Source organism: Parus major, unplaced genomic scaffold, assembly GCF_001522545.3.
Source record: "Parus major isolate Abel unplaced genomic scaffold, Parus_major1.1 Scaffold342, whole genome shotgun sequence".
Taxonomy (NCBI): Eukaryota; Metazoa; Chordata; class Aves; order Passeriformes; family Paridae; genus Parus; species Parus major.
Genome location: NW_015379284.1, coordinates 83,689 through 96,123, shown reverse-complemented (window position 1 = coordinate 96,123; position 12,435 = coordinate 83,689). Strand labels below are relative to the sequence as shown.

At 63.2% G+C, this 12,435-nt stretch overlaps 1 protein-coding gene across 4 annotated transcripts in view; it reads right to left on the bottom strand.

The window, feature by feature from the left end:
- The window catches only part of CADM3 (cell adhesion molecule 3), a 19,928-nt gene extending 11,042 nt beyond the window's left edge, over positions 1–8,886 (bottom strand). Inside the window, exon 1 of one of the 4 annotated variants that reach the window (XM_015616079.3) lies at positions 8,748–8,886. In XM_015616079.3, coding sequence (XP_015471565.1) covers positions 8,748–8,823 — 76 coding nt within the window. In that variant the 5' untranslated portion in view covers positions 8,824–8,886. The remainder of the gene's footprint in view (positions 1–8,747) is intronic. The other 3 variants (XM_015616080.3, XM_015616081.2, XM_015616082.2) reach the window with 3 other exon arrangements.
- Between the last annotated feature and the right edge of the window lie 3,549 nt (positions 8,887–12,435).

Here is a 12,435-nt window from a genome sequence, read left to right as displayed (position 1 = left end):
GGAATCCCCCCCTCTGCTTGTTTTAATTTGGTTAACGAGCCTTTGTCCTGCCACACCCTAATTAGGGGATTAGGCCTTTCCAAGCCTGTTGTCCAAACTCCAGCTGGGACGCTGAGGACGAGGGTCTGACACCCAATTAACACAATTACCACCCTGCCCCGGGCCTGGCCTCATTAAGGCATTACTGTGGGGAGAGGTTGAACACATGGAGGATGCCATCCCCGCCCTGGGGGACACCATGGGGACACCCCGGAGGGGACATCCCCCATCCCAGGCTGTGCTGCCCTGGGTGGGGGGCACAGCCCCCGAGAGCCCCCCTGGAATGACCCAGATCCCTGGGGGGCTCCATCTGGAGCAGATGGGAATGGCCAGGATTTACCCAAACCCCGCAGCTGGAACCTGCTGGAAGTGACAGAACTGGGGCAGAGCCAGGGGAGGAGGGGGCACAGCAGGACCCACCCCGGGGGTCTTCCCCTCCTCCCATGGGGTCTCTCTGGGCACAAGCTGCGCTGCCAGCGTTTGGATGGAGGCTCACAAAAGCCAGAAGAATTCCAGAATGGTTTGGGCTGCAAAAGAACATCAGTTCCAAGCCCCTTCCACAGGCAGGGACCCCCTTCCAGCATCCCAGGCTGCTCCAAGCCACGTCCAGCCTGGCCTTGGATGCTTGCAGGGATCCAGGGACAAGCTCAGGCTCCCCAAAACCACCCCAAAAATCTCTGCTGAGCTCTGTGTGGGGCCCAGAGCTGCTGCCTGTGTTTGCTGGTGCGGCGGAAGCGCTCCAGAAAAATCAATATTTCATTAATTAGAGCCGTGCACTTTTGCAGAGGGGCTGCATTCATATTTATGAGGGGGGAAAAAAATGATGTGGGAAAATGATGTAGAAAAACGATGTCGACATCTCTGCCTCTCCTGGAGCCCGGCATTGGTGTCCCCATCCAGCAGTGACCGTCCCCACAGCTCTGAGCCTCCAGCCCCAGGATGCTCCCAGGAGGAAAAATTGATCCTCTGCATCCCAGGAGGAAAAATTGATCCTCTGCATCCCAGGAATTGTGTGACACAACCACGGAGCAGCTTCACCAAGAGGATCCTCAGGGAAGCAGGGAGAGAGGCCTGGGAAGAACCCAGCAGCTGTAGGGGGGCGAGACTGGAGCTGCAGGATCCTCTCCAAGGAATGTCCACCCCATCCCAGCTTTTTTTCCAGGCTGTGAAAGCATCTTTGTGGCAGAAATAACCCCAGGGAAAACCACCCACTGCTCCAAGCCCTCCAACGCCTCTGGTTCACAGTCACGTCCTAAAAATGTTTCTCATTTCCCTCCTTCTTTCCCAAAAAAACCCATTTCTTATTTCCCTCCTTCTTTCTCAGAAAAACACTTCTCATTTCCCTCCTTTTTTCTCAAAAAATCTCCCTCCTTCTTTCCCAAAAACCCCATTCTCATTTCCCTCCTTCTTTCCTATTTACTCTGGGTTCAGCATCACAAAGATCCAATTCATTCCCGTGGGCACAGATGTTTTCCAAGGCGCCTTATCCTCCTCTCCAAGGACTTTGTGTTCCAGCAGTTCCCTCCACAGCTCCATCCCCAGCCCTGGGCATCTTTCCTGCGGGGATCCATGCGGGAATCGGCCCTGGCAGGGCGGGAATTTTGAATTCACGGCTCAGGAAGGCTCAGACATCTGCTGTGCGCATCCCTGGCAGGCTGATTTTAGCAGGGTGTGAATCCACAGTCTGGAATAGCCAGAGCCCAAATTCCAGGCAGCTGAGTGGCTCCAGATTTCCCAGGAGAGGGAAACCTGCTCCTGTTTGGGTGCATCTGCTCCCTTCCACCTCGGATCCGGCGTCAGCGGTGCTGGGACGGTGCCAGGACACATCCCACCCCTCTGGGAGCTGCCAGGTGCCTCCTGCAACTCCAGGGCTGGCTCCTTCCTCCATCTGGTGACATCCAGATGTCCCTTGTGGTCACACAGGCTGTCCACACCGTCCCCAGGAGGCAGATCCAGGCTGATGGAGGCTGGGCTGGAGCAGGCTCAGAGGGATCCAGGCTGATCCAGGACGGGGCTCCAGGAGGGGACATCCCCTGTGTGGGGCTGCACAATCCAGGGTGCTCCTGCTTTCCTCACAGGGATAAATCCATCTGGTAACTCCTCAAGTTCCTTCTGGCAGCTCCCACCTCTGCACCTCCAGCCCCCAGAGCCGCTCCCTCCGAGCTGTCCCTGGCACAGGGTGAAGGGTTTGATCCCAGGGTGACAGGGACTGTCACAGGAATGCAAATGATGTTCCCTGAAGGTGGGAAGCAGCTCCCAGCTCAGCTCTGCCATGGGATGCTGGGACACAGCTCCAGAGCTCCCTGGGAGGTTCAGGAGGAATCCTGGTGTCTGAGCTCCCAGCAGGATGGGATCTCACTCCTTGTGGGGGAATTGGGGACTCCAGGGGCTTCACATGAAAGCCCCTCACCCCAAACCCCAAATTCCAGAGGATTTCTCTGTAAATCAGCGTTCCTGGGAAGGGGCACAGCAAGAGGATGCAGCTCCTCATCACCTCCTGCTCCAAACCCTGGGGTCTCCCAGGGCATGGGGATGGTCCCCAGCAGCTGCCAGGTGCAGGATCCTGTCTGAGGGGCACTGACACCTCTGAAACTGCGTCTGTGACCAGAGGGACACTGTCACCTCCTGCCAGGGGACAGCCAGGAGCTGCTGGTGACACCTGCCCAGGGTTCAGCAGAGACACAGTCAGCAATTGGCATCAATCAGCAGCTCCAGGGAGGCTGATTCCAAGTGCTCTGGGACCACAGGATGCTCCTCTCCTCCTCCTCTTCCTCCTCCAGCCCTGGCTGGATGCTCCCAGAGCCGACATTCCCAGTGTGGCTCCGGCTCCATCCTCGCTGGGCAGGGCTGGGGTGCAGCTTCTCCTCTCCTCCTCCTCCTCCTCCTCCCTCATCCCCCCAGCCTGCCCTCCCCAGCCCTCCCAGCACCCCCAGGCCCAGAGGAGGGCTGGGATGGGATCAGGGAGCTGGAGAACCCCCTGGACGGCTCCACTCAGCTCCATTTGCACCTTCACACCAGGCTGGTGCCCTCTTCACTCAGGAAAAGGCAGTGGCACGCTCAGGAAACCCCAGGACAGCAGGATCACCTCCTTCCCAGGCCATCCCAGGCTCACAGGATCTCCTGCCAGCCCACCGAGGCTCAGAGCTGCAGCAGAAGAGCCAAGACCCAGCTGGTCACACCCTGAGTGCTGGGAGGAAAACCCACCCTGTTCTGGGCCACCACAAACCCCCCAAACACCCTGCCAGCTTTTCCTGGTGTCACAGCTCCCTGGGGGCCCCCAAAAGGAGAGAATTCCCCCAAGAGCCTGGGGCACAGGGCAGGGTGACCCCTGTGCCAGCAGCCTCCCCCAGTGTGACAGCCAACAGCTGAGAACTCCTTTTTTTTGAGTGGGTTTTTTAGCTCCTACCCTAAGGCCAATCTCCAACATGACTGTTGCCAAGGGAACGAGCTCCGTGCTTTGACAGTTCTGTTTTAAGGATCTCCCTGCCCAGCGAGGTGTCTCAGCCCAGTTGGATGCCCTGGCACGAGGTTTGGTGGCTCTGCAGCCACACCAGCAGCAGAGCCGTGTCCTGAGGAATTGTCACTCCCCACTGCCCGAGGATTAACCACACCGTGTTGTGTAAGAGGATATTTATAACAGAACTGAGGGATGGGGAAGCCCTGGCAGCTCTGCTCCTCTCCTGGGGGACAGCACAACCAACGCCTCCTCCTGACCTCCCGAAAATAGAATCATGGAATAGCCAGAGAGGGAAGGAACACACAAGGATCACAGAGTCACCCCAACAATCCCAGCCCCTGCCTGGGAGCCTTGTCCAAAGGCTCCTGGAGCTCCAGCAGCCTTGGGAATGTGGTAATTCCCCTGGTAGCCAACCTAAACCCACCCTAACACAGCTCCAGCCATTCCATCAGGAATGGGGCACTGGAGACTCCCCATTCCCAGGAATGTGTTCCCCACATCCCAACGGATTCCCAGGAATGTGCTCCACATCAGCTGTGGCCCAGCGGGTCAGCTCTGCTGCTGCTGCAGCGTTCTGTCCCTTCTGGAGTCCCCAGAATCACCAGGAGACAAGAAAAAAACCCAGAACCCAAAGTTGGTGAGACTTGGAGAGGCAAAATGGATCGTCCAGGAGTGCCAGGAGGGTGCAGGGGTTCCGTGAGCAGCAGCAGCCGAGGCTGGAGCACCTCAGATCCATCTCCCTGTGGCTTCAGAGCAGGATCCTGATGGCAGCAGGAGGGAGAACAAGGAGCTGACACCAGCACAGACACCCCAAAACACATCCCAGCTCTGGAAACAGCTCCCCAGGGTGTGTGGGGATCCCAGCAAGTCCTGTCTTCTGAGCAGCACCCAGCCCAGGGACCTGCTGCGCTCCCTGCCAGCAGCCACTCGGACCAGCAGTGTCAGAACTCATTTCCCTGGAAATCACAGCAACAGCAGCAGTCTGGGAAAGCTGAGCTTGCCAGCAAACGCCGTTTGAGGTGTTGTAAGCGATGAAAAGCATCTGCAGCTGAAGCAGTGCCTGGAGCATCACCCGAGGACGGGGCAGCTCCCGGGATGCTGCAGGGACACGGGGAGCTCTCAGCTGCGCTGCTCCCCGGCCAAACTCCTGGAAATGCTGCTGCTGCCAGGTCTGCACCAGCCCTGCCACCCTCCAGCACGTCCAGACACCGCAGAGGCTCCGTGGGAGCCGCAGCATCCAACACCTGCCCGCGGTCCCTGCGCCCTCGGCCGCATCCCGGCGCAGGCGGAGCGTGACGCTGGGCAGGTGACTGGAATGGTTAAACACATTCCCTTTCCACAGCCTCGGCTTCCCCGCCTCCCTCCGCCGTCACCGGCTGCGTTTGGCTTGTCTGGCTTGGTGCTGTTGGCACCAGGGCTGCCCAAACCCAGCACGGAGCGTTCCTGCCTCCGGCGCTGCCCTGGCTCCTCGTCCTCCCCCCGGGACAGCCCCGGCTGGGGTGGAAGAGGAGCTCCGGGAGGGGGATGGAGAATCCCAGCCTGTCACAGGTGGGTGGAGGAGCTGTGGCACCACAGATCGCTCCCACCCCACCGTCACCTCCCGATGGAGGCTCTGCTGCTCCCGGTGCCCGGCCAAGAGCAGAGGGGCCAGAACTGGACCAGATGGTTCAAGCTGAGCTGACCCAGTAACTGGGAGGAGGAGGAGGAGCAGATCCATCTGACTGTGGGGGTGTTACAGCGCTGGCAGCACCTTCCAGGGCCCGCAGAGCCACTGAAGAGCCAAAGCAGCAAGGACTGCGCTCAATCTGTGCAGAACCAGCACGGGGGGACCTGCACGGCCACAGCATCAGCCTGGAGAGCAGCTCAGGTGGAGACCAGGCTGGGCAGGGGGTGCCAGGCCAGACTGGCACGGCTGTGCCCAGGAGAACAAGCCCAGCACCACAAGCAGAGCCCACCAAGCTCCCAGCTGGCACCGCCACCAAAACCACCTCGGACACATGTCTGCATCCTGCCCTGCTCCCTCCCTGTCCTCCTCTCCTGCAGGGATAGGCACGAGACACCCTGGATTGGCATAAAACGAGGTTAGGAACCGAGGCAGGGAAAACAAACAGGAGCAGCTCTGCCGCAGCTCCCTCCATCTGGCTGCGCGGCCACCGTGCCAGCGCCAGGGTGACTCCCCAGATGTAGCCGCCTCCGATTCCTCCGGCGATTCCAACACCCCTGGAGAGGCGAGAACGTCAGGCAGAGGGAGAAGAGGCAGCATCTTGCAGGCAGGAGACCTCCCAGGCAGGGAATCCTGGGCAAACGGGGCGCTTTTCCCTCTCCAGAGGGGGACGGGTACCCAGAGCTCGGGATGCTCAGCTCACGCTCCGCCAGCATCGCCCCGTTCCATTGGGATTTCTCCTCCCGGCCCACCACGCTCCCAGCAAACAGCACAGGCCATGCCAAACCCCACGGCATTGTCAGGACAGCGGCACAATTCCGGTGCCAGCGCATCCCTCACCGTCTGGGCATGCGGCGGGCACCTCCGCAGAGCCTGATCCCAGGCTTTGTCCTAAAATCCGGCCTTGCCTGTTAAGCCTAACGCGTTGTGCCAGACAGCTGAGCGGTGGATTCCGTGCTCTCCAGCCGGCTGCCTGCACAGGGATGCACTGCTCCCTCCCCTCTCCTCCGGCTGAGTGCTGATCCCAGCCCTGGAACAGCTCGTTTCCCCCAGGCAGCTGATCCGAGTCATCCGAAATCAGGCCAAGCAGGTAGTGAGTGATGCAGAGAGGTTGCCCTCCCTCCCTTTCGTGCCTCACCAGGGCTGTCACCGCTTCCTCGGCTCCGGAGCCAAGGGCTGGTGCTGGCACAGGCACTGGGAGCATATGGCGAGCCCTAATGGCACTGGGAACGGGGCTCTTGCACACGTTCCTTGGGGAAAAGCACCAGGAAAGCGGCAATCAAAGGTTTCTGTTGCTCCAGACAACGCCAGGCTCCCACCACCCCACTGTGCCCCTGGGCTCTCCCTACTCCAGCCTCCCACATTCCAGTGCTGCCGTCTCCCTGCAGGACCTGCAGATGTTCCCTGCTCGGAGGCTGGGGACGGCAAAAGCCCTGTGGGAGCCCAGCTGGAAGCTCAGAGCATCTCCCCAGCACAGAGGGAGCTGTGCTGGCCTGGCCAAGCAGACACCTCCAGCAGCTCCAGAGAGTCAAAGCCGCCCTGCAGGACAGGGACGGTGCCCTCAACCTGCCTCTCTGCAAAGCCCTGATCCCAGCAGGCTCAGGACACCTCCCGATGTCCTCCAGTGCCCCAAGGAAAAAAACAGCCCCTAAAGTCATCTGGCTTTAGCCCGTGGTGGCCTCCCATGGAACTGTCCAAACAAAAGGGTTACACAACTGCCGAGTGGAATAACCCCGCAGAGAGAGAATGATCCTCACACAAGGACAACCACGCACCAGCCCAAACACCCGAATGTGCCGACAACAGCACAACGCCAGCCAAGAGCACAGACAGGGCCCTCTTGTGCAGGACCAGTGCTCCCAGTGCCTGGGAGGCTTCCAGGGGATCCTCCAGACCCTGCCATGGCTCTAGAGGAGCCATCCGCCACGCTGGAGGAATGTTCTCCAGGGAAGAGAGTCCATCCTGCCCCAGGACGGGTGCCAGGGAGGAGATGTCCCCCGAGCCACACTGGGATGGCTCAGGGGCTCCAGGATGAGGCAGCAACCATGAAGATGCAACAACTTCTTTCTGAGCATCTCCCAGCCATCCATCTCCTCTGCTCCTTGAAGGGTTTTTTGGGCTCTTTTTGTCCAGCTGTGCTGGACCCTGGCACTGGTGGCCAGGGCTGGGCCACAGCAGAGGCCAGTCCAGGAGGAAATCTTGCAGTGTCATCATCCAGGCTGCGTCCTGTCCCAGGACAGCTCCGGGTCACGGCCACCTCCTCTCCTGGGAGCGCTCCCTGGGATGCTCAGCCATCCCCATCCCCACGCTGAGCCTGCCAGGAGGTCCCCACGCCGTGGGGCTGAGGATCACCCACACCCAAGTGACTCTTTTGGGTGCCCGTGGGAGGACCGTGGCCAAAACCAGAACAAATCCCGGGATTCGTGAATGGGAACACAGCCACCAGCCCCCAGAGCCTGTGACAGCAACAGAGATGGGTGCGGGGGAGCCGTGGGGGCTGCGGGCTCAGCCCTTGTCCCCGCCGTGCCACGCTCCCACCCGCGCAGCCCTCGGGACCCTCGATCCCGTTCCCAAATCCCCCTCCCTGCTCCTGACGGGCCGCAGGGATGTGGATGGAGACCGGAACCACCGTCAGCACCCCCAGACCACAACACAGCGAGGCCAGCCCAGCCCCTGGGTCCTCCCCACCCAAACACGCGCGGCGGCATCGATTCTGTCACGACAGACGACTCCCGACACGGCAAACGGAGCCGCCAGCAGCCAGACAGGGACGGCGGGTCCGAGCCACCGCCGGTCACCCCGCGGGGACCGCAGCCCCACAGCGTCGGGGGACACGGCGCTGCCACCGGCGAGCCCGGACAGAAATCACACCCGCTCCGCACCCGTCGCGACTGTCGCCGAGGGTGAACCCCCTTTGTCTGGCGAGCCGGGGCTCCGCCGCGCCCCGCGGCCGCCGGATGCCCCGCACATCCCGGCGGGACGGGGAGCGGCCGCCGCTGCCGAGCCCCCCGCCCATCCCGGGGAGGCGGCTCCCACCGGAGGGACCGGCAGGGACCGGGGAGCCGCCCCAGCCACGGCGGGGATGTCACGGCCGCTCCCCCGGGGACTCCGCCCGCCCCTCGGCGGTGTCTGTCCCCGCTCCGCGTGTCACCGCCGGGCCCCGGCACCCTCACGGCGGGGCGGCCGTGCCGCACCGGGGACCCTCCATCCGCCCCCCCCTCTCCGCGGGCAGTGCCGGGAGGGGCCGAGCGCCGCCGCCGCCGCCCGCCGGGGCCTGTCTGGAACCTTCCGCCGCCCCGGCCCCGGCCCCGCCCCGGGCGGTCCGCGGCCACCGGGGGACACGACGGGCAGCACCGGCGCCGCCGTGACCTTGAGCCCCCGCCGGCCGCCCGGGAGCCGCACCCGCAGCCGGCGGCGGGGCGGGCCCCGAGGGCCGGGCGGGGCGGGACGGGCGGCACCTGCCTGACCCACATAACGGCCCCGTTCGCGCCGCCGCTCCCCGCACCTGTCGCTCGGTTCCCCGCATCCCCGGCCGTAGCGGCGGGGGACGCACAGAGAGGTTCGCTCGCTCCCGGCGGCGTCACTCACCGTCGCGGGAGAGGTTTCCCCGAGCGCTGCCGAAGCAGGCGACGAGCAGGAGGATGCCGAGGGCGGGGGGCTGCATGGTGGCGGCGGGAGCCCGCGGGGCCGGCGCGACCGAGCCGCAGCGCGGGCGGCGGGCGCTGCTCCCTCCGCTCTGGAGCCGGCGGTGCGGCAGCGGCGGGGATTAAATAGAGCGCGAGGAAGAGACCATTCGTGCCGGGGGGCGGGGGGGCCGCGCCGATGCCGCCCCCCTCGGCCCCCGTGTAAACACGCCCGCTCCGGCCGGCGGCCCCCCCCGCGCCCTGAGGCGCGGTGGTGCGCGCCGCATGCGCGGCTCCCCGCGGGAGGCAGGTGCGCGCGGGGCGGCGGCGGCGGCGGCGGGAGCGGCGGCACCGGGGTCCCCTCCGTCTCCTCGGTCCCCTCCGTCTCCTCGGTCCTCTCGGTCCCCTCCGTCTCCTCGGTCCCCATCCCGCCCCCGCACCGAGCTAGCCCGGGCCCAGCGGAGCGGCGATACCTCAGGATGTCGTCCCCACACCGGATCCCTGGCTGGGCGGTCCCGCCGTGGACGGGGGACTCTCCGGTCTGCGGCCGGGAGCGGGAGCGGGACCGGTCCCACCGCGAGCCGGGTCCCCTCTGGGCTCGCGGTGTCCCCTGGACGGGCCGGGTCGCTCCGCGGGGCCGCTGGTTGGATGGAGCACGGTCCCCTTGGCAGGGTGAGAGGGGCCGGAGCAGAGATGCTGGAGTGTCACCTCTGCTGGGATGTCACTGTCACTGCGATGTCACCTGGCCTGGGGTGACAGCTATGTTAGGATGTCACCCGTGCTAGGGTGCCCCCGTGCTGGGCTGTCACTGTCACTGTGTTGTCACCTGTGCTGGGATGTGACCTGTGCTGGGATGTCACCCTTGCTAGGGTGTCACCTGTGCTGGGATGTCACCTGTGCTGGGATGTCACTCGTGTTCGGATGTCACCCTTGCTAGGGTGTCACCTGTGCTGGGTTGTCCCATCCATGCTCAGATGTCACCTGTGCTGGGGTGTCACCCATGCTGGAGTGTCACCTGTGCTGGGATGTGACCCATGCTGGAATGTCACCTATGGTGGGGTGTCACCCATGCTCGGATGTCACCCGTGCTAGGGTGCCCCCGTGCTGGGCTGTCACTGTCACTGTGTTGTCACCTGTGCTGGGATGTCACCTGTGATGGGGTGTCACCTATGCTGGGATGTCACCGATGCTCGGATGTCACCCTTGCTGGGGTGTCACCCGTGCTGGGGTGTCACCCGTGCTGGGGTGTCACTCGTGTTCCGATGTCACCCGTGCTGGGATGTCACCCGTGCTGGGGTGTCACCTTTCTCGGATGTCACCTGTGCCATCCAGCGTGGCCCAGCCCATCACTGTCACTGAGTTTGTACCACCCAGTCCCACGCCTGGTCCTGGCAGCTGAACCACATTTGGGGTGGAGCCAGTTCTGTTCCCGGCCCTAAAAGTCAATGTCCAGTCCTGGCTGGCCCCTGGCATCTCCCAGGCAACTCCTTTATCCACCCTCACCCATCCGTGCTCTCATCCATCAGATGATCCCCCCGAGCTCCGGCTCAGCCAGCCCAGGCGTTCCCAGCTCCGGAGGACCTCGGGGCTCCGGGGAAACATTCCCAGCTCGTTTCCAGAGGAGGATTAACCCCTTTTATGGGATCGTTCGTGTTCAGCCCTTCCCCAGGCCTGCAACAAGCCCTCACGTGCGTTTTTGAGGAGCTGCTCCGAGGTTCCTGCACCAGAGCTGTGCTCCAGGGATGGTTCCCTTAGTCACAATCCCCGTGGGAAGCGGCCGTGGGAGGAACAGCTTGGTGCCGGTCACAGCCGATCCCCGCGCTGCCTCCAGCTCCATCCCGAGTGTCTGACCCTGGAGCTGCCCTGGGGCAAACCTGAGGGCAGAAAAGGCCGGGTGAGGCTCTTCCCAGGCTCTTCCCAGGCTTTCGCTCCTGGTCCGGTTGGAGAAGGGCTGTGGAAGCCCCGGGATGTGAGAGCGGCAGAGGGAATCCGCGCTCGGCTCCTGGAGGCTCCAAACTGGGGAGGGGCCGGGCTGGGTCAGCTCTGGGGGGCTGTGGGTGGCTCCTGGGGGGGTGTTGGGGGCGTTTCCTCTGGAAAAGGGGGGTCTTGTGTGGCACTGGCTCTCCTGGGGCTTCCTGCGATCCCCCAGCCTCCCTGGGGAGGAGGAAGGTGCGTGGGAGTCCCTTCGGGCTGTGCCTGGGCTGGGACCCCCTCCCCGAGCCCCCCGCTGTCCCCTCTCGCTGCCGCACCCCGGGGGCTCCGGGCACGGCTTTTAACCCTTTCCGTGTCTCCTGCAGGAGCCCGCAGGGGGCTGTCCCCGACCCCCGTGGGTGCAGCACCCACTCCCCATCACACTCGGGCAGGGCAGAGGAGGCGGAGGGAGAGGAGGAAGAGGAGGGAGAGGAGGGAGAGGAGGTGTTCAGCGTGCAGCAGGTGCCGAGGCGAAGCTCGCCACAACAGATCGCTGTGATTCAGCCCCGGAGCATCTGGCAGCGAGCGGTAACGAGCCGGGGGAGCCGGTGTCACGCAGCCACTCCGCCGAGGCGTCCCGGAGCCCCCGGGAACGGGAGCTGCCCTGCACGGATCCGCTCATCCCGGGGAGGATGGAGCTCCTCAGCTCCCGTTTCCCGAGCCCCCGCTGGCCTCAGTGGCTCTGCTTCTCTCTCGGTGTCACAGCACAGGACACAGCCGTGTCACCTCCGTGTTCTCTGGGAGCTCCCTGCGCTGTCCCAGCCCTCCCACACGTCTGGAGCATCCCTCAGGCTGGGGGGAAGGGCTGTGCCAGGTGTGGGGATACACCTGGGTGCGTTTTCATGGGGGGACAGCACCCCTGGGCAGCACACCAGGTCTCAGAGGTCTCCTGCTGCCGTCGGTGTGGGAGCTGCCAGCTCCCCCTCCACTGCCCTGCATCTCAAAAATCGTGTCTGTCCGAGCCTTCTTTCATCACAGCTCCAGAGAATTTCCTCTCTGGTTATTTGAATTTAATTATCTGTTGTCTTACTGTCCATCTCCTGACTTTTAGGATCAGGGCACAAGCTCCTGTCATCCCTTTGCAGTTCCTCCGTGGCTGCTGTCTCTGGGATTGAGGCTGGATGATGGAATAAATCCTTCCAAGTCATCAAACGGGCTCCATAACATATTTCCCTTTAAACAACCATGTTTGCTGCCACCCCAGGCATGGATGGCATCTCCCTGGAGGCTCTGCAAAGGCACAGAAATCTCCAGGGAAGCTGTGGGAGCCGGAAGGAACAGAGGTTTGCAGCATCCCTGTGAGATCCTTGGTGCCCAGAATCGCTTCCTTTAACCTCTGGCACTCCTCGTGTGTTCCTGCTGCCTCTGTGACATGCTCAGCCCTGTTTGTTTTTATACCTCGTCTGATTTTGCTCTTCAAAAAGCCCTTCATTAGCCCCACGCTGAGTTTGAGTGTTTCTCCTGTCTGGTGTCACTCCTCGGTCCTGGATTCTCTGCTCCACGCTGAGCTGAGCTGGGGCTGCTCTTCAGCAGCATCCAGCGACTTCAATTCCCAGATTCCACTTCAAACCCAGCCAAGAGCGGCCTCCCTGCTCCTCTCCTTGCTCCGAGGAGTGTGTGGGACGTGGAGCTGCTCCGAGCTGGGTCCCAGCGGCTCGGCGTGGGGGTGGCTCCTGTCCCCA